Source organism: Panthera leo, chromosome A3 (genome assembly GCF_018350215.1).
Source record: "Panthera leo isolate Ple1 chromosome A3, P.leo_Ple1_pat1.1, whole genome shotgun sequence".
Classification (NCBI taxonomy): Eukaryota; Metazoa; Chordata; class Mammalia; order Carnivora; family Felidae; genus Panthera; species Panthera leo.
The window spans coordinates 1703753-1723320 of record NC_056681.1 but is presented as its reverse complement, the minus strand read 5'-3'; the positions used below and the strand labels follow the sequence as shown (position 1 = coordinate 1723320).

The 19568-nt window shown below is 67.3% G+C and overlaps 2 protein-coding genes across 2 annotated transcripts in view; one reads left to right on the top strand and one right to left on the bottom strand.

Moving 5' to 3' along the window:
* The first annotated feature begins 1327 nt into the window (after window positions 1-1327).
* Window positions 1328-7730, top strand: ADRM1 (ADRM1 26S proteasome ubiquitin receptor). The gene is made up of 10 exons (XM_042930473.1): window positions 1328-1517; window positions 2234-2447; window positions 3044-3160; window positions 5125-5248; window positions 5566-5652; window positions 6100-6181; window positions 6424-6656; window positions 6889-7046; window positions 7205-7307; window positions 7514-7730. Exons 2-10 carry the CDS (start codon window positions 2235-2237, stop codon window positions 7615-7617), a joined length of 1221 nt encoding a protein of 406 aa, XP_042786407.1. The 5' UTR covers window positions 1328-1517; window position 2234; the 3' UTR covers window positions 7618-7730.
* A 206-nt stretch (window positions 7731-7936) lies between these two features.
* The window catches only part of LAMA5 (laminin subunit alpha 5), a 50177-nt gene continuing 38545 nt past the window's right edge, over window positions 7937-19568 (bottom strand). Inside the window, exons 47-80 of the mRNA XM_042930462.1 lie at window positions 19298-19478; window positions 19061-19210; window positions 18375-18526; window positions 18196-18306; window positions 17901-18012; window positions 17090-17260; window positions 16714-16910; window positions 16483-16599; window positions 16191-16345; window positions 15764-15905; window positions 15557-15659; window positions 14883-14993; window positions 13982-14161; window positions 13743-13891; window positions 13492-13662; window positions 13222-13358; window positions 12990-13143; window positions 12720-12853; window positions 12482-12644; window positions 11953-12087; window positions 11541-11689; window positions 11339-11471; window positions 11112-11255; window positions 10878-11008; window positions 10611-10775; window positions 10374-10512; window positions 10118-10263; window positions 9857-10049; window positions 9617-9781; window positions 9334-9490; window positions 9082-9215; window positions 8891-8984; window positions 8611-8733; window positions 7937-8426 (exon numbers count right to left, since the gene is read on the bottom strand). Coding sequence (XP_042786396.1) covers window positions 8287-8426; window positions 8611-8733; window positions 8891-8984; window positions 9082-9215; window positions 9334-9490; window positions 9617-9781; window positions 9857-10049; window positions 10118-10263; window positions 10374-10512; window positions 10611-10775; window positions 10878-11008; window positions 11112-11255; window positions 11339-11471; window positions 11541-11689; window positions 11953-12087; window positions 12482-12644; window positions 12720-12853; window positions 12990-13143; window positions 13222-13358; window positions 13492-13662; window positions 13743-13891; window positions 13982-14161; window positions 14883-14993; window positions 15557-15659; window positions 15764-15905; window positions 16191-16345; window positions 16483-16599; window positions 16714-16910; window positions 17090-17260; window positions 17901-18012; window positions 18196-18306; window positions 18375-18526; window positions 19061-19210; window positions 19298-19478 — 4938 coding nt within the window. The 3' untranslated portion in view covers window positions 7937-8286. The remainder of the gene's footprint in view (window positions 8427-8610; window positions 8734-8890; window positions 8985-9081; window positions 9216-9333; window positions 9491-9616; window positions 9782-9856; window positions 10050-10117; window positions 10264-10373; window positions 10513-10610; window positions 10776-10877; window positions 11009-11111; window positions 11256-11338; window positions 11472-11540; window positions 11690-11952; window positions 12088-12481; window positions 12645-12719; window positions 12854-12989; window positions 13144-13221; window positions 13359-13491; window positions 13663-13742; window positions 13892-13981; window positions 14162-14882; window positions 14994-15556; window positions 15660-15763; window positions 15906-16190; window positions 16346-16482; window positions 16600-16713; window positions 16911-17089; window positions 17261-17900; window positions 18013-18195; window positions 18307-18374; window positions 18527-19060; window positions 19211-19297; window positions 19479-19568) is intronic.

The window sequence follows — 19568 nt, the reverse complement described above, 5'->3', positions numbered from 1 at the left end:
CACGGTCACAGGCTTACAGCTGCGCCCCTCTCCCCTGTGGTCTCAGGAATTATCAAGGGCCGTGGAGTTTGTGTGGGGGCTCTTATCTGTTGGGATTCACCCTACTAGAAACGAAATGAAGAAAAGTAAAGGTATTTAACTAATAAAAAGACAACGAACTCATTAACATAAATAACAATTTTTAATGAAAAGCAGCTATATTTTCCAAAACAAAACTGGTGAGTCTTTAGATCTCAAGACAATGGACACAGAAGCGGTTGTCCTTCAGACTATTATTACACAGGTTATACAGGAATTAAAATAATGCACCAGACCCACACGTACCAGCGTGAATAAATCTTCAAAACAAAACTACTTTCCACTTTTACACTTTTTACAAAAAGCTTTCAAACAAAGCCCGTGTATACATCTAGTTGGTAAATCGTCAGGCAGCTCGCACAGTGGCCTTGCTTTGGTGGCGGACGGGGGTCTAGCATGGGGCAGGGAGGGTGCAGGGCTCCGTGTGCGCCCCCTTGCTTACTGCTTGGAGCCTCGAAGCAAAGTGCAGGATGGAAACGCGGCTCAAAGACCAGCAGGAGGGCCACCCGTCACTCATTGTGAGTATGGACGACGGGCTTCTTGCCCTCCACTCTGAGCACACACATCAGCCTCTGGGGACTCCAGGCACAGGAGTGTGGGGAACAGCCGTGCCAGCACTGTCTTCGCTGGTATGGGGGGGAGGGCTGGACAAGAATGGGGTCAGTAGGGGCACCCCGCCCCCCCCCCCCCCCCCCCCCCCAGGGAGAAGGGAGGCAGCCATGCCAGCACTGTCCTCACTGGAATGGGGGGCCCCTGGGGGAGAACAGGGGGTACCCATCTTAGCACCATTACGGGGGAAACGGGGCCGGGGGTACCGCACGGAACTTCTGTCGCCCCCGAGGACCATCGTTGATGTCGTGGGCTCTGCGTCCCAGGCCCCGGAGCCCTGGGCTTTGGTTCAGTCACATACCCCTGCGGTCGTGAAGCCGGCCCTCCCCAACCCCCGGGTCCTAAGACGCCCTTCCCCTGACTCGGGGACTGTTTCCTCCACGTCCTGGGACCTGGCTTGCAGCGCTGGCCGTGAACCTGAGACGCCCCCTCGCGCCTCGCAGGTGCTGCCGCTCTCCCGCGACGGTGGGGATGTGGGCTCCAACGCCCACCGCTGGGTCGGCGCCTGCCACGCCACTCCGGTCGCCGCCGCCAGGGGCCGCCGCCGCACCCCTATGACACAGCAACAATAGGGGCCGCTCTGGCCCGCGCGCCGCCCGCCCGCGCTTCCGCCGGAAGGGGGCGCGGGCGGGGCGGGTCGGGTCGACGGACGGCTGCCCTTTCCAATCGCTGGCGGTTCAGCGTCGGCCCCGCCCCTGGCACGGCCCAATCGGCGGCGAGAGCGGCGGGAGGGGCGGAACGAGAAAGAACTTCCGGCGGGGCCCGGCAGGCGCTGAGGAGGAAGAGCGAGCCCGGACGGCGCCTCTCGGCCGAGTCGCGGCGCGGGCCAGGTGCGGGGGTCGCCGGGGGGCGGGGACGGCTGCGGGGGCGGAGCCTGCGCCGTTGGGGTCCCCGAGCCGGGGTCGGGTCGGCGGAGGCCAGGGGCCGTGCGCGGGGCGACGGCCGTGGGGGCCTCGGGCTCTCGGGCCGGCGGCGGCCGTGCCGGCCCGACCGCCCCGCGCGACGCGGGGGCCGCGGGGGCCGCGAGGTCGGGGTGGGCCCGTGGGCCCCGCGCGGAGGAGCCTGGTCGGCGCGGCGCGACCCCGGTCCTGGGGCTTGTCCCGTCTCCTCCCCCACTCTCCCACCGCGCTCGTTTGTGCAAGGGCGCCGGTCCGCCGAGTCGCAGCTTAACGGGCGTGCCCCGACGGAGCCCGGCCGGAGTCTCGGCCCTGTCCGAGGTGTCGGCGCCGTCTCCTCCTAGCTCACGTTGCTGAGCTTGTTCGGGGCCCGGGCCGCAGAAGTGGCGCTGAGCGGGGTTCTCGGCGGGAAGCGGGGCGCGGTTGGGGTGCACAGGTTAATTCCGATCGTGGAGAAACCTGAGAAGCAGCTGCGGCCGCGCCCGGGCACCTGCTGGCTGCGTGCTCCAGGGAGACTGCGCCGCCGCGGGGGGCCCCCTGTCTCCCGGCCTGGTGGCGGCCTTTCGCTCTGTCCCGCCAGTGTCACATTGGACGAGGAAGCTGGGACTTTCACGATCCTGACCGGGTTTGCTTGCTGGTCGCTCTTCCAGGATGACGACTTCAGGCGCTCTGTTTCCAAGCCTGGTGCCAGGCTCCCGAGGCTCCTCCAACAAGTATCTGGTGGAGTTTCGTGCAGGAAAGATGTCGCTAAAAGGAACTACTGTCACCCCAGATAAACGGAAAGGGCTCGTGTACATTCAGCAGACGGATGACTCCCTCATTCACTTCTGCTGGAAGGACAGGACATCTGGGAACGTGGAGGACGTAAGTGTCTGGTCTTAGGAAGCCCGCCTGGTCGTCGGGACGGTCCGGTTTTCCAGAAGCACGCGTAGCTGCTCACACTTGGCTCTGGACACGCAGCTGCCCTGTTACGGTGGGCGTGTGCTGCTGGCACAGGTGGGCGCCGCTGCTCCGGGGCCCACACCAGCTGTTCCGCTTTGCTCACGGGCATTCGGGTCTCCCGCCCCGGATCTGTAGACTGCTCCCGTCATTGTGCCTGGGATTCGGGTGCCGTGTAAACGCTGCGCTCCACCAGCTCTCCTCCTTTTTAGCGCTGTCTGTTCTCCAGGCTCGTGTGTTCCTTGTTGAGAGCAGTGCAGCCCCACTTTGAACCCACCTGGGAACGTCGTTCCCAAGACGTCTCTGTTCAAAATCCTCGAAAAGCCGAAAGGCCCCCTTCCCTGTTGAGCATCGAACCCCTCTCCCGGCCCTCATGCCCTTGGTGGGGTGCCTGTGACCCTGGCCTCTCCACCCGGTGGTGCATCGTGTACCCCGCCCCCTCCCCCGACACGGGACCCAGCGTGTTTCCCGCGAAGGCAGTATTTGTGTGACGCTAACTCCTCCCCTGTGGCTCTCTGAAGGATTTGATCATCTTTCCTGACGACTGTGAGTTCAAGCGCGTGCCGCAGTGCCCCAGCGGGAGGGTCTACGTGCTCAAGTTTAAGGCAGGGTCCAAACGGCTCTTCTTCTGGATGCAGGTGGGTAGGTTTTGCTGGCCTGTTGTCTTTCCTCGTGGCTCACCGGGCGGTAGGGCTGGTGCTGGCCGAAGGTGACTGCCGCGGAACCTGAGAATTTCCGTGGGGCTCCTAGCGCCAAAGGCAGCAGAGCAGGGGACCTTTGCAGAGGGTACACACTTGTGGCTGGGCTCCCGGTGCCCTTTCACGACCCGGAACTCCCTGGCACACAGAGCGGTTTCTGGACTGGGCCCCGGTCTTGATGCGTCGACGGGCACACGGCCCATGATGTGCTTGTCACACACTCTTCCCCCCGCCCCCCTGGGCTGTGAGCACGCACGGCGGAAGCAAGGTTGACCACACGCTTTCTCCTTGCTGTGTATTTGTACAGAAACGGAGTGTTCTTTTCCAGGCTTTTCTGAGCCCTGCCTCCCCCTCCCCCCAGTTGTGTGCTTTGGGGTGTTCGGGTCAGCGCGGCAGGGCGTCCTGGTGCCCACGGCGGCAGGCAGCATTCCACTGGGCGTAACAGCCGCCCAGCCTTCTCCCACCTGTTGGCCGTTGGGCCCGTTTGCACCTCCGATTTGTTGCAGGCGGCGTGTTAAAGAGTGATTTTACACCAGGTTTGTTTCCCGTACAGGGGGTGGTGGTGATCGCCGTGTTAAAATCCAGAAACGGACTTGGTAGAAGTGGGTAAACGAGTGCATTTGCAGGGTTTTTTTGCTTTTTGGGTTTTTTAACGTCTTGAGAGAGCTCGCAGGTGTGTGCCTGAGCAGGGGAGGAGCAGAGAGAAAGGGAGAGAATCCCAAGCGGGCTCCACACTTAGTGGGGGACCATGAGATCATGAGATCGTGGCCTGAGCTGACGTCGAGAGCCCCACGCTTTGTCGACTGAGCCGCCCAGGTGTCCCCGGTTTTGCAGTTTTGACAGATGTTGCCACTTTCCTTCCCCAGAGGTGAACCTGTTGCCCTCCCCCCAGCACTTTCTGGAACAAGGCAGAAAAGGTTTTCCTCTCTGTGGGCTGGACAGGCTGTGCTTCTGCCGAAGGAGCGTGAAAGCCACTGTGGACGAGAAGTGAACGAATGGGTGCAGCCCTGTTCCGTTAAGACTTCATCTGCGGACAGAGATGGGGCCATGAGCTTGTTTCCCCAGTTTTGCCAAGAAATGTTTCCCCAGAGGGTGCCTGGGGGGCTCAGTCGGTTAAGCGTCCGACTTTGGCTCAGGTCATGAACTCAGGGTCCGTGAGTTCGAGTCCCACGTCTGGCTCTGTGCTGACAGCTGGGAGCCTGCTTGGGATCCTGTCCCCACCCCCCACTGCTCCACCACACGCGTGCTCGCTCAAAAATAGAAACTTGTAACAGTAATACAAAAATCGTCTCACCAGCTCTACTGTTTTTGTTTCTCCCGATTTTGCCCTTCTCCCCACTTCCTTCTGCCCTGGAGGGGAGGAGCTCTGTTCTGTCCCTTCTGTGTCCCTAGCACCCTGCAGGCCCACGGTGCACACTCAGGGACGGAGGGTGGGCACTCTGGCTCGTGGGCCTGGGGGCACTTCGGGAGGTTGTGGCTGGCGAGCGCCTGCGAGCCTCTTTATGGAGCTCCCAGCGGACCCGAGGGGCCACGGCTGGGGCTGCTCTGTGTGCCGTGGGGTCACAACCGGTGGTTTCGTGGCTTCACGCGAGTCACCGGAAGGTTTCGTGGCTCTTAGACTGTTGTGTGAAGGGTCCGGTCCCGGAGGGTCAGAAGGCCTTGCGGGTGCACGTAGGGCGGTTTTAGTGCTGCAGTGTCCCTACCCTAAGAACCAGCGTTGCCACGGCACCGGCGGTCTTGTGGGACTGCCGTCCCTGTCCGCCCTGCTGGGCCCTGTCCTCAGTGCTGTGTGACTGTGGACAGGTAACATCACCCGTCTGAGCCCCTCACCCTCGTGTGCGAGCTCCTTCGGTGGCAGGCGGGCTGCCCTGTGGCAGCTCCGGTTGTACCCCCTCCCCCCACAGGAGCCCAAGACGGACCAGGACGAGGAGCACTGCCGCAAGGTCAACGAGTATCTGAACAACCCCCCGATGCCTGGAGCGCTGGGGGCGAGTGGGAGTGGAGGCCACGAGCTCTCTGCACTGGGCGGTAACGGTCACCTCCCAGAACACGCTGGGGTGTCCGAGCACGTGGCGAGGTCTTGGATCCCTGATGGTGCAGGCTGGTTGTTTTAAAGGGACGCGGAGGCGTCCCAGCTCCCATCGGTCCCCAGCCCCACCTTCCAGGGGTGAAACGTCTGAGCTCCACCCCGTCGGCTCGTTGCACTTGCGGTTTGGGGGAGAGCCGAGGGAGAGGTCCCAGCGCGCGCTCCGTCTCAGCGTCAGCCCGAGTCCCCCAGCCTCCCCGGGGCCCCGTGGGTGTTGACCCGGCGACAGGCCCGAGTCTGAGCACCTCCTGTCTTACAGGCGAGGGCGGCTTGCAGAGTCTGCTGGGGAACATGAGCCACAGCCAGCTCATGCAGCTCATTGGACCCGCCGGCCTTGGAGGACTGGGTAACCCCACGGCCCCGCGGCCTGCGCTAGGGGCGGACAGCCGTAGTTAGGGTCGCTTTGCCATTCGAGTTCTTCCTTTAGTTCCTCGTTGGCTCCGAGCGGTCTCTGTGAACACGTGTCCCTCATGCCGGCTTCCCCGGGAAGGGCCCCCCGTTCCCTGCCGCCCCCGCTGTTGTGCCGGGGCGGGTGTGTGTCGCGCACGCCTGGGAAGCGCTCGCTGCTCTGCCAGGTTTGCAGCGCGTGTTAGTGCGCGCTAAGTGCGTCGTTTGCAGACCGGGACAGAGGTGCCCGGACCTGATGGAGTGAGGCAGTCGCTAGTCCGGCACCTCAGCCCGCCGTGGCCTCTGCTGTCCCCTCATCCCTTGGGTTTCGTGCAGGATGCTTGGCCGGGAGAGGTGGGCTCTTCGGGAGGGTGTGGCATCTGAGCTCACGTCTCTTTGCTCGCAGGGGGACTGGGGGCCCTGACCGGGCCAGGCCTGGCCAGCTTACTGGGGAGTGGAGGGCCTCCGGCGAGCAGCTCTTCGTCCAGGTGAGCCCTGTGCTCCGCCCCACCATGCCTGTGTGCCCCCAGGCGTCCCCTCGTTCGAAGGAGCCCGGACATAGGAGATGGCGAAGGACAGAGAACCCCCCCCCCCCCATGACCCCCCAGGGAGGGTCCTTTGGGGCCTGGACTCTTCCGGAGTCCCAGCAGTTCCGGGACGTTGGGGGCAGGACCGATGCGGGCACCCTCAGGGTGTGAGGCCGTCCCATCGCTGCCCTCGCTCTCCCCAGCTCGCGGAGCCAGTCGGCAGCAGTCACCCCGTCCTCCACCACCTCTTCTACCCGAGCCACCCCCGCCCCTTCCGCTCCAGCAGCCGCCTCGGTGACCAGCCCCAGCCCCGCACCCAGTTCAGGTAACGGAACCAGCACGGCAGCCAGCCCAACCCAGCCCATCCAGCTGAGCGACCTTCAGAGCATTCTAGCTACTATGAACGTGCCGGCAGGGCCAGGAGGCGGCCAGCAAGGTAACATGTGCTCCTCGGGTCCGGGCTGGGGGGTGAAGGTGCCTGCCGCCCCCCGCCTGCTCGCTTGCTGGCTTTCCGAGGCGTGGGGCCGAGCATGTCCCCGGGCTGAGCCGCTGCCCCCCCTCGCCTTGCCACACCCGCCAATTTCATGGCTCGGGCGTCCGCGGCTGGCTTCCTACGTGGGTGTCTGTGTCGGCCTCGAGCCGCTGACGGCCCTGCGCTTCCGTCTTAGTTGACCTGGCCAGTGTCCTGACGCCCGAGATCATGGCACCTATCCTCGCCAACGCGGACGTCCAGGAGCGCCTCTTACCCTACCTGCCCTCTGGGGAGTCGCTGCCACAGACGGCAGAGGAGATCCAGAACACGCTGACCTCGCCCCAGTTCCAGCAGGTAGACGCTGTGGCCTGGGTGCCCCTGCCACGTGCTCGGTGGAAGGGGGCACAGCTCACCGAGCTTCAGCGTGGCTCCCGGTCGCGGAGCGTCCCCGCCCCCCTCCCGGGCTTTCACCAATAGCGTGGGCTCAGGGGGCGTCTGGCTTTCTTTCGCAGGCCCTGGGCATGTTCAGTGCAGCCCTGGCCTCTGGGCAGCTGGGCCCCCTCATGTGCCAGTTTGGCCTGCCTGCAGAGGCCGTGGAGGCGGCCAACAAAGGCGGTAAGTGCCCGAGCCCCCACCCTGCGCCCAGGGCAGGGTTTGTTTTTTTCCTCGTAGTTTGCATGGCACAGGGCTGGCCGGCTGGGGCCCTGGAGGTTCTGTGGCCCTGGGCCTTGGTGTTGATGTTTTCATCTCCTGTGCCCTCCAGCTGGCAGTCTCAGGCCGGGGTCTAGGAAGGGCGCCTCACATTTTTAAATGTATTTTAGATGTGGAAGCATTTGCCAAAGCCATGCAGAACAGTGCCAGATCCGAGCAGGAGGGCGACGGGAAGGACAAGAAGGACGAAGAGGAGGACATGAGCTTAGATTAATCATCCGCTGTCCCCAAGGGGTCGGGATTCGCGGCCTCTGCGATGGCGCCTGTGGCGCGGAGCGCGCCCTCACCTCCGTTCCGCTTGCTGAGAAATAAAGGTCTTGTCTTTTACCTGCCACCTCTGGTCTTCCCGTGTACCCAGGAGGGAGCCGGGCCGAGCGCTGCCCCTCCAGCCCTGGCAGTTCTGACTCGGGGGTGGGGGGACAGCCACTCCAGGCGAGGGGAGCCCCCGGGCCGGCGCTGCCCCCATGAGCACGTCCGGAGGCTAGATCGCCTCTGACTGCTTTTCTTCTCTCACAATTAAAGTCAACGCTCCGTTAAACAGAAGTAGTAACTTTTTAATTTCAGAAGCAGGGCAGATTTCTCACGTTACTAAAAATTGGTGGAGGAAAATCTCAACGAAACTGGAAGATAAAACGTATTAAAAACCCCAGTTTATAGAATTTATCCTTTTGTTTAAAGAGATATAACTTAAAGCCGTTTCCAGAAAGAAGATTCATCACCCCTAGAACCTAGAATCCAGACAGACACAGACTTTGAAACAGCAGAGGGCAGGGCCTGCGGGCTCCGAGGTGGGAGCCCGCCCGCCTGGGGCGGCCCTCCCGTGGACTCCAGGCCCGGGGCCCCTGAAGACTTGTCCTGCACGGCCACTGGAGGGGCAGCCGCGCTACGTGGCGGGGCAGCCGCTGGCCCCCACTGCCCCCTGAACACCCACAGAGCGAGGCCAGGTGACGGGGGACCGGTTCACCACCAGGTTCCTCATGCAGCCATGGTAGGCCAGAGGCCCAGCCTGTGTGTTCGTGGGCCCTGGGGGCACAAAGGAAGATGGGGGACAGGTTGGAACAGAGGCCAATGTCCCACCAGCAGCGCCCCCTCCCCCAAAACCTGTCTCCCCGGCTGCCCCATCCCAGAAGGTGGGGTGGAAGCAGAGGGATCCAAGCACCTGATCCTTCAGGGGCCACTCCCACCCCCAGGCAGAGGCCACACTCACCGGGCAGGCCCCCAAGGTGCAGAGGGGCCAGGGCGTCCCCTGAGGCCACTGCCACCGTGGGGCCTCGGGTGCCGTTGGTCTGTGTGTCCACCGTCAGCTGGAGGGTATTCCCGCCTTTGGTCACTGCGGGCACAGGGTCCTTGTAACTGGGCTGGGAGGGGCCTGGGCTGTTTGCCCAGGGGGTCCCACTGGGCGGTCCGCGGCTGCCCCTCCTGGGCACTCCCCCAAGCACAAAGGCGCGGGGTGGGAGCTCGGCCATGGGAGGGGGGGCCCGGCTCACCTGCCAGTCGGTGCCACTGCCCGTCACACAGGGCTGCGGGGCACGTCACCCACGTGGAGAACTCCCCGCCACCGTCGTCCGCCCGCAGCAGGACCTGGGGCGGGGCGGGTGAGTCAGGAGAGCGTCCCTAACCCAGGTCCACACTGTGGTGTGGGAGCAGCGCCCCCCACGCCGCCCCCCGCCCGACCTACCTTCTTCTCTCGCAGCTGCAGCTGCAGGTAGGGGGGCGCCCGGCCCCGGCCCAGGTGGAAGAGGAGGCCGGAAGCGGTCTGGGGCCGTACCTCCAGCTCCAGGCTCACGTCAAGAAGGGTGACCCCCAGGGTGTCTGTGGGGAGGCGCTGTGAGGGAGGGAGGCGGGGCTGCCCGGCCCCCCCCCCCCCCCCCCCGCCCCAGAGCCCCACTCCCTCCCCAGAGGGCTGGGGGCGCACTGATGCCCTACGGACCTGCGGTGACGACTCCCCCGCTCTCTGCGAAGAATAGGCCCTTCTCCAGGGGGCCTGAGAAGCATGGTGTGACCCCCACCACCCGTGTGGGGGGCCCCAGAGGCCGCCCATCCAGCCTCAGTCTCCTCACACAGCCGCTGAAGCCGCTGACGGCCACCTGTGGGGCACAGACGGGCTGGTGTGGGGAGGGCCCCGGAGCCCCGGGAGGGGAGTTCAGCTGGGGGGTGGGGTGGGGAGCAAGGTGGTTCTCGGGGGTGTGGGGGGGCGCTGAGGTGCTTCTCACTGGGGGCCTAGGGCTGAAGCCCCTGGCAGGAAGGCCCCCCACGAAGAGAGTTCGGGGCCGGGGGCTCCCTGGCTCCCGGCGCCGCTGGCCAGGCCGCTCCCGGTCCTGGGCCCGGACCCCGTCTGTCACCAGCTGGATCCGAGTCTTTTCCCACCGCACAGACACCTGGGGGCGGGAGGGGGCGTGTCAGAGCGGGAGCTCCCAGGGCCCTGCCCGTGTCCCCTGTCCTCAGTGCCTCACCACGTGCCACCGGCCAGCCCGTGAACGCCGGCGGCTCTGGACACGGAGCCGGGGCCCGGGACCTTCTGTCTGAGCGACGAAGCGTCCGTGGCTCAGGAGGAGAAGCAGGGAGGGGCCGCCGGCCATGAGAGGGGCGGCGAGGAGCAGGAGTCCTCGGGGGGCGCGAGGGCGGACCAGCATCGAGACCTGGGACCTGGAAGCCAAGCGGCGCCATCAGCCTGGGCGGCCCCCCCACACCCACCCCACCCGGCCCAGACTTACCAGTTCCCCGGGGGGGCCGGGACGTGGGCAAACTCTAGGTGACTGGGCAAGGGCCCCCCAAACTGGTAGGCATCTCGGGGGGTCCCGAGGGGCCGGGGTGGTGTGCAGGCAGGGTCCCGGGGGGGCTGGCGGCTGCGTCGGGAAGCCTGGGGGCGGGGGGTGGCGGGGTGGTCAGATGGGACGCAGGAATGTGTGGGGGCCGCCTTCCGGCAGTCCCCAGCTCCGCCTCGCTCACGCTGCCCTCCCCGCGCCCTACCTTCCGCAGCGCTGCAGCCCGCGGTCCTTGAGGTGCCCGCCCAGGGGTCTGGGCACGTGGCGCAGGAGCGCAGTCTGCGGTCACGTTGACGCTTTTGGAGTACTGCTGCAGGTCGAACACACGCTGCGGCCCCAGGAGCCTGGGGGGAGGGGGGGGGGGGGCGCAGTGTGGTCAGCATCGGGGGGGTGGGGGGTGGGGGGATGGGTGGCGGCCCCCACACCCCCGCCGGAGGCTCACCGCAGCACGAAGACATTGCTGATGCAGCCACTGAAGAAGTCGCCAGGCTCCGGCCTGCCTCCCAAGGACAGCTCAGCGGCTCGGGGAGGCTGGGGCTGGGGCCCGGGGGACGGCCCCTGGTGGGGCTTCATCTGCTGAAGTTGGTCATCCACATAGAGCCAGACCCTGCGGGGGACAGCAGCGTTTCCCCCACCCTGCCCTGCCGGTGGCCCTGCCGCCACCCTGTCCCCCAGCACCGCAGCCAGAGGCCCCGCGGGCTGGGCTCACCCTGTGTCGTTGCTGTAGAAAGCCACGTAATGGGGGGCACCGTCAGCAAAGCCGTCGCGAGTTTTCACCTCCGTCCTCAACAGCCGGAGCGTCACGCGGCCCTGCTTCAGGGACACCTGGCACAGCTCATCCTGGGGACAGCGGCCAGGTCAGCGCACCAGGCCGGGGCACGCCTCCTGCCCTCCAGCCGCCCGAGCCCCAGGCGGCCGCTGCCGGGAGCGGGCGCTGACGCACCTCGGATCCTCGGCGGTAGAGCAGACCGCTGTCCCGCGTGCTGCGGAAGCCGAACCCCGAGTAGACGCGGCCCGTGAGGGGAGCGACGTGAGGGAGCTCCAGGGACAGGAAGCCGTCGCCGTGGAAAGTCACGGCCCGTTGCATCTACGGGAGGAGGACGGTGACGGCGAGGGCCCCGGACACGGGCCCGGAGAGGGTGCCGCCGGCCAGGGCGGGGGCGGGCTCACCAGCAGGTCGGCGGTGCAGCCCGCGCTCACGCCGGTCGTGTTCAGCCTCTTGAGGTCCACGTACTTGCCCAGAGCCTTGATGCCCTTGATGCAGCCGCGGATGGAGCCTCCGGAGGGGAAGAGCTGCCGCAGGCTGCGGGGGAGGGGCGTCAGGGCCAGCGCCCGGCCGGAGGCCCCGCCCGCCCCGGCACCGCGGGCTCACCTGGGGGGCAGCTGGTCCGGGGGCACGCCCCCCAGATAGTAGGCGTCCGCCAGCTCCAGCGAGTTGTCCCGGTCCACGCTGAACACGGAGCTCCTCTCCACGCGCACCAGCACGCGCTTGCGGTTTTCCGCCAGCAGGAACACCTGGATCTGCGAGGCGCCCGCGTGCGGGGGCTTCAGGGCGACCCCCGGGCCCCGCCAGCCCCCCTCCCCAGCCTCACCGCCGAGGGTGACCCCGGGGCCCCGCCGGCCCTCCCCCAGCCTCACCGCCGAGGGTGACCCCGGGGCCCCGCCGGCCCCCCCCCCCAGCCTCACCGCCGAGGGTGACCCCGGGCCCCGCCGGCCCCCCCCCCCCCCAGCCTCACCGCCGAGGGTGACCCCGGGGCCCCGCCGGCCGCCCCCCCCAGCCTCACCGCCTTGCTGGCGGAGGTCAGGGCCTGCAGCTTGTGCGCCAGGTTGTGGGGTGGTTGTGCCTCCTGCAGGCCGGTGCCAAAGTCATACAGGAGGGTGAGGTTGCCCTTCCGCACTGCCAGGCACAGGAACTGGTCCTGGGGGGTGGGGGGGGACGGGCAGGGTCGGTACGGGGTGGTGGGGGCAGGGTCCGTATGGGCTGGGGGTGCTGGGGAGGAGGAGCGGGGTCAGTATGGGGTGGGCGGTGGGAGTGCTAGGGAGGGGAGAGCAGGGTCAGTACGGGGCGGGGCTAGGGAGTGGGGAGCAGGGCTGGTACGGGGGGAGGGGGGCCGGGGGAGTGGCGAGCAAGGCCAGCAGGGTGGGGAGGGGAGGGGCTAGGAAGAGAGCAAGGTCGGTAACGCAGTGGGGCACTGGGGAGCGGGGAGCAGGGCTGGTACCGGGGGGAGGCTGGAGAGGGGGCGCGAGGTCGGTACAGGGTGGTGGGGGGAGGGGGCGCACTGGGTCCGGGCTGGGGCCGGGCCGCGGACGTGCCTGGTGGTGCAGGAAAAAGATGATCCCGTTGGAGGACACGAGCCGGAGCTCCTGCTCAAAACGCTTCGTGTGGCTTATCTGACTGCCCACGCTGATGCGAGCGAAGCCTGAGCCGTCCAGGTAGGAGCCATCGGTGAGCCACGGGTCCCCGGTCGCCTTGGAGCTACCGGTCAGAGGTCACAGGGTCAGCCAAGAGCAGGCCGCGCGCAGGTGAGGGCCGGGCCCCGGCTGCACGTACCGGGCACAGGGCTTGTCCACGGCCGTGTCCAGCTGGAAGGTCTCCTCGAAGTTATAGAGACTGAAAACCTCCTCGTTGAGCGTGTCCATCTCGACGCAGCCAAGGTAGCCGGGAAAGCGGAGGGGCTCCGGGGGCTGTGGGCACAGGGCACACGTCAGGGCGCCCCTCACCCAGGGCAGACCCCAGTTGGGGAGCCCAAGGTGTAGCATGCGGGACCGCAGCCACACACGGAGCGGGGCCTGGCGGGACGGAGCGCGGGCCCAGGCTCACCGTGAAGTCGCTGGGGTAGCCCCCCACGTAGAAGACGAAGTTGTCAGGATGCAGGCTGAGCAGCCCCTGGGCCCCAGGGGCCACCGTGTCGGCCTTGATCTCATGGACCGTCTGCTTCTCTACCGTGATGGACATGTGGCCGAACTGGAGGGTCCTGAGGGCAGAGGGGGTGGTGAGGGGTGGACCCCGCCAGGTGGCAGGGGAAGCACGGGGGGGGGGCCCGGCCACCCACCTGTCGATGCTGACTGCGGCGAACTGCTCCCCTATGTTCTCGTCCACGCTCAGGGTGGCGGGGCCCGCCTCCCCCAGGCGGTACACCCAGTGCACCTTCTGGTCGCGCAGAGCCACGCCCATGTAGTCGCCAACAGCCTGTGGAGGCGGCGGGAGACTCAGCAGAACGGGGTCCCAGCACAGCAACACACCCCACCCCCCCCCACCCCCCCCCGCCAACCTGGTGCCTGGCTCCACCCAGACCGCCGTGCCCACTGTGCCCACCCAGTACCTGGCGGCTGCCCATGTACAGCACGAAGCGGTCCCCGGTGACCTGGCCAGACGCCAGCTTTGGACTCTGGAGGTAGAACTTGAGAGCGGTGTAGGCGGCGAGGTCGGAGAGGTCCCGAGGGGCACGCAGCTGCACCCCCGAGCGCCCATTGAACTTCATGGGCACCTTGACCTATGCAGGGGGTGTGTGGCTCATCAGCGTCCACCGTCTCACCCCCCGGACGCCCGCTCTCCCCCGGCACTCGTGCCCACCTTGCTGGCAGCCCCCCGGGCTTGGGCAATGAGCTCCCGCACGCGGCCGATGTTGGTGGACAAGGCCAGGCTGGCGTTGTGCGCCCCACGGTTTTCCAGGAGGCTCAGCTTGGCCAGCAGCCGTGGCAGCGTCTTCTCCAGGGTGGACACTGCGGGGAGCAGAAGGGGTGACCCCGATGGCCCCGTCTCACAGGCTCCCGGGCCACCCCCATCGGGGGCACCGCACCCCAGGCGCCCACCTGAGCGGCCCGCGTCCAGGACCGCCTGGCCCAGGTCCTGGCTCCGCAGGCCCCCGTACTGGCCCTGCCACCGCTCCAAGTTCTGCTGCATGTCCTGAATCCGGGACTGCACACGGGCGGCCGTGTCCTGGGCTCCAGCGGCCACGGCTTTGGCATGAGCGATCTTCCTGCTCGTCTCGTCTGTGGTGGGCAGCGGACAGGCACGTTCAGAGCGACGCAGGCAAGGACCACCCCGGCTTCACCTCCCATCCGGGGAGACCGCCAGCTCCCCCCAGAGCTCACGAGAACAAGCACTGGGAACACCGCTGTCTGTCCCGTCCTCTCCTCTACCAGATGGTGCCTTTTACGCCAGCTTCTCAGACCACAGCCCGGTCACCCTAACGCCCACTCCCCGTGGCCACCGTCCTCCGTCCCAGGGCCCTGCCTCCCCGTGGCCACCGTCCTTTGTCCCGGGGCCCTGCTAAGTCTCCACGGCCCCATTTGCAAGCTTGCTGGCACGTTCTACCCTCGAGCGGGCAGCCACACGGTCGGACCTGGGTGGGGCACACCGGTCCTTGCCCAGAGGCCTTGCCTGCGTCCTTGGCTCCGGCCACAACGGCCACCTCGGTCCCACCTACACCTCATGTCCTCCAGCCACCCCCGTCCTCCCTTGGACATCCTTCCCGGGAGCCAGGTCCTGCCCAATGCCCCAAACCCCTGGGGGTGAAATGTCCCCACTACACACTCCCCGTGCAGCCGCCCTGCCCCAGAGGCAGGGTCCCAGGGCTGGGGCTACCCGAGTGTGAACACGTCCCCCGTCGGAGCCCACTGGGGAGCACGGACCAGCACGATGCCCGTGTGGGGGAGGGGTCTGTTCGCCCCAGGACAAGCGGAAGGTGAGGCCAGACGGAGACCAACCTACCTGTGTCCATGGCCAACATGGCCTGTACCTCCCGGACTCGGGCTGCCAGCTGCTCCTTCTTGGCCTGGGCATCTCGGAGCGGGGTCCCGGTGCCCTGGAGGGTAGCCCGCGCTGTGGCGGAAGGCAGCCTCAGCCCCGGGAGCCCCTCCTCCCCCACTCCTGGCAGGCAGGCCCAGCCCTCTCTGCCGGCCCGACCAGCGAGGATGGACCCAGGCCGACGTGCACACAGACGGGGACATCTGGGCACGAGGGCCCCCAGCTTGGGCAGGTGCTGGAGTGATGGGCTCCTGGCAGCCACTCGGTCCCTCCGCAGGCATAATTATCCCCATCTCGTACATAAGATAACGGAACCTCGGAAGAGCTGGGCCACCGCCTGTGGGCTGCGCACACCCCGAGGTTCTGGCAGCAGAGGGAGCGTTCCTGCCACCTTTTTTCATGCCACAGGCTGCTGTGCACACGGCCCCCAAATCGGGACAGTAGCAAAGACCCTTCCCGGGCCCGTTACAAGGTCGGGGGAGTGGTGGCCCTCTGCATGGCTGCCAGGGCAGCACGCGGACGGTGACCGGGATTCCCCCACAGGCAGCCCTCCCCCTCCCTCACGCCGTCACCTACGACTCCCCTCCCCAAACGTGAGCGGGCACAAAGGGTCTGCCCCCGTCCCCCCCAGCACTCACCACGGCCCAACCTCTGCTCCTCCCGGAGGACGGCCTCCACCAGGGCGCTGCTGTTGGCCAACAGCTGCCGGGCTCGGGGCTCCAGGCCCCGCCGCACCACCGTCTGCAGACACGGGGACGGGACCCGGGTCACACCCGCCTGGCGGGAGCCGGGGCAGGGGGAGGGCAGGGGCTCCTGCGGGGCTGTGGGGAGGGGCGGGGCCTCACCGCCCACGTGCGGCTCGCCTCCTGCAGCGCCTGGCCAGCAGCGCCCTCCGCGGCCTGCACAGCTTGGAGGATGCTGCCGTAGGCGTTAGCGGCCTCGATGGCCCGCTGGATGAAACGGTCCCGGTTGACTCCTTGGATGATGCTGGGGGGGGCGGGAGAGGGACGCTGGCTGTGCGGCCGGGGGGACCCAGACATCCTCGGGCCCTCCCTCCTGCCATCGCAGCTGCCAGGCCCGCCCGCCCGCCCCCTCCAGCCCCCCACGCTTCATCCCTTCCCTGCTCCCTGCCAGGTGTGCCCTCCTTGTAAGCTTATGGCCAGTTGGGGTCAGGGCTTCTGCCCAGACCTTGTGGGCAACAGCAGCCTCTCCGAGAGCCCTCCCAGACCCGCCGCGTCCCGGAGAGGACCTGGCACTTCTCGGGCCTCGCACCTGGTCAGGTTGACGGCCAGCTGGTCCAGCTGCCGCGCGTGCGCCTCGGCGGCCTCCACCAGTTCCACCCTGCTGCTCGCCGGGGAGAAGGCCCGCATCTTCTCCAGCAGCGGGGTCCGGGCCCCGTCCAGGTTTGCGGCCAGGTGCTCGTACTCCTGGGGGTGGGGAGGGCCAAATGGGACCTTCAACCCGACCCCCTACTCGCTCTCACCTGATGTGGGGACCCGGAGGCGCGTCCTACACGCAAAGCCCCACCCGGACCTGCCTGGGTGCCCCCAGGAGTGGCACTCACCTCCCGGGCCTGGTCCATGCCGTGCAGGCGCTCCGAGAGCTGGGCCAGGATGTTGCGGGCCGCCTGCAGGGTGGCACTCAGAGTGGCATTGTCCCTGGACAGCTCCTGCTTCCGTTGCTGGAGGCCACAGGGAAGGAGAGGGTAACGGGGACAAAAAGATGGGACAACGTAACAAGGAGCTTGCGGGGCAGGAAGGTGAGTGGGAGAGGGAAGGAGAGGAGGGCCCCTCACCAGGACCTCCTCCAAGCGCTCCTGGTTTTGGCTGTTGAGTTCCTCCGCCTCCCGAATGGTGCCCACCGCCCGGTTCAGGGCCCCTCGAAGGTCCATGAGGCCGGCCTCGTGCCGGGCCAGCTGGTCTCGGGTGCGCTCGGCCAGTGCCCGGTTCCCCTCCCAGCGGCTGGTCAGTTGTTCCTGTACGCGGGCCAGCACTGGCCAAGACCCCACACAGGGATGGGGGTGCAGGCGGAACTCCCGAGGCCCTGGTCCCGCCCGGTCCCCGATGCCCCACCTCAAGCCCATCTCAGCCATTCTGGGCTGACCATCCCCCCCTGGGGCTCCCGGACCAGTCCCTCCCCATCCCTCCTTCTCTGGGACCCACACCACTCACGTCTCCGGGCTTTGTCCAGCTCAGCCTCAGCCGCTGCTCTCGGGGCGCCCAGGTCTCGGGCCCGCATCTCCCCAAGCAGTCGCTCCACCTCGGCCAGCGTCCGGCGCACGAGCTCACCCGACGGGGCTGAGACGTTGGCCGGGAACAGGTGGTCTGTCTGGGACTCAAGCTCTACAGGGGCAGGGGTGGGGGCTGTCAAGGCCAGCCCGCGGCCCAGGCCGACCTCTGCCCACTAGACCCCGCCTGAGCACGCTCAGGGCACCAGCACATGACCCGGAAACGCCCTGGATGAGTCGAAAGACCCTGGCTCCAAGCCACGGCTGTGCTCGGCTGCTGGGCCGCCTGACCTCCTCACCCCCACCCCAAACCCTGCCGCCCATCTGCTCAGCCCGTCCCCTCGGCTTCCTTGCCTGGCCAGCTCCTGCTCCAGGACAGCAGTGGGCTGAAATCTCCCCTCCTCCCTGACCCCTGGGCCAGGCCTGCGCCCCCCAGTCTCTTCTTGCGGTGACCCATCTGTTCGTAAGTTTTTCCAGGGAATGGGGCACCACCAGAAGGGGGCATGGTATCCCCAGAGAGCGGGGGCACGCCCCACAGCATCCGCCTGCCCGCTCCTCTCCGGCCACACCTGCATCCCCTCCTGCCCCCGGCTGTGCCCTGCGGCCCACTCAGGCACGGCACCATCTCCCCATCGACACAGCCAACCCTGCGGGGCTCTTCGGCACCAAGCCCCCTGGAGGCAGCACTTCCGGCTCGGACCCTGAGCACCATTCTGCTTGCCCGCCATCCCCTGCCCAGCTGGGTTCGCCCCTACCACTCAGGATGCGGTCCACAGCCCTGATGGATGCCAGCAGTGTCTGCGCCCGGCCCAGCGAGGCCTCGGTGCCGTCCAGCAGCCGGCTAGCCTGGGCTAGGGCTCTTGTGGCCTGTGGACACAGCGTCCCGTCAGAACACGGCACGGAGCATCAGGGGTGAGAGCAGACAGTCGGGGGCCCTGGGAGAGGACCTCCGGAGGTCCAGGCCGCTGCGGGAAGGGGTGTTCCAGGGGAGGAGCATCCCCGGGAGCGTTGGGGGAGGGGCCTCCCCGCAGGCGTTCCCTAGGGTCCTGCCTGGCCGTCCAGCCTCTGCGTGTCCCGTCCGAGGCCTGAGCTCTGTCGTTCCAGGGCCTCCAGCTGCTGTGCTGTCTCGTGGCGGGGGCCCGGCGGACTCCGGAGCTGGCTCTGGGGAGGAGAGAAGGTGAGAACCTGCGCCCTGGGAGGACAGGCTGGGGGGCCGGACTGACATGTACCTTCAGGTCAGTGATGGAGGCATTCAGCCTGTGCAGCCGGGCCCAGGCCACCGAGCTGGCGCTGACTCCGTGCAACTGCTCCCGGATGGCAGGGAGGAGGGCGCCGGCCTGCTCGAGGTCGTCCAGGAGCAGCACCACACAGTGGTCACACACTGCAGGCAGCACGGGCGAGGGCGGGGTGGAGGGGGAGTCAGTATGGGGTCGGGGGTTGGCGTGGGGCCAGGGAAGGAATCGGGGGGATGGTGTGGTGGGGGCAGGTCAGCCAAGGATCACAGAACTGACGCAGGAATGTTGAGCTACGCTGAAAGTGACGCACTTAGTAAGGGTCAGAGGCGAGCACGGGGATCACAGGATCAACCGAAAGGTCGGCACGGACTCAGAAAGTCAGCAAGGAACCGGGCAGGTGCCAGGAAGCGGGTAGAAGGTCAGGGTGGGTCCAGGGGTGCTAAGGACTGGTTGGGGAGTCCAGGACTTGGGCACCAGAAGGAAGCAGTGGGTCAGCATGAAGTTCAGGGACCCCTTGGAAAACTGAGAGGGAGTTGGGGTCACAGCGTTTCTCTGGAAGTTGAAGTTAGCACAGGGACTGCCAGGTCACGAGGGGCTGGGACCCACACGCCCACAGGCAGACCTGGGAGGAGGCGGGGACGGGCATGGCTGGCGGAGCAGGGCCAGAGCACGGGGCACACCTTCGCAGTGGACGCCGCGGTCCCCAGGCCCGTCGGGCACCGGCACCTGGTGCTGGTGACTGCAGGTGTCACAGCGCTCCCCGCTGAGCCCGGGGGGGCACGTGCAGTGGCCGGTGTGCAGGTCACAGTGGCCCCCCTGGCACCGGCAGCCTAGGTACGGAGGGGCGGGGTGAGCGCTGGCAGAAGGTTGGCGGGGGGGGTTGGGGGCCGGCCACCCCACGGCTCCCCGGTACTCACGCCTGCAGCCCTGCTCGGGGCGCCCCCAGTGGCCCGGGGCACACTCACGGCACTGGGGCCCTCCCGCCCCTGGCCGGCAGTGGCACTGCCCACTCTGGGGGTGGCACTCAGAGCCCTCCGCGGCTGGTCCGCAGGCACACGGGCGGCAGCCCCCACAGCTCTGGAAGCCGAAGTGTCCTTCCTGCGGCACAGACCACCTTGATGGCGGGGTGCCCCCGGCTGGGAGGCCCCGCCCCCCAGCCGCAGGCCCCGCCCCCAGCCGCAGGCTCCG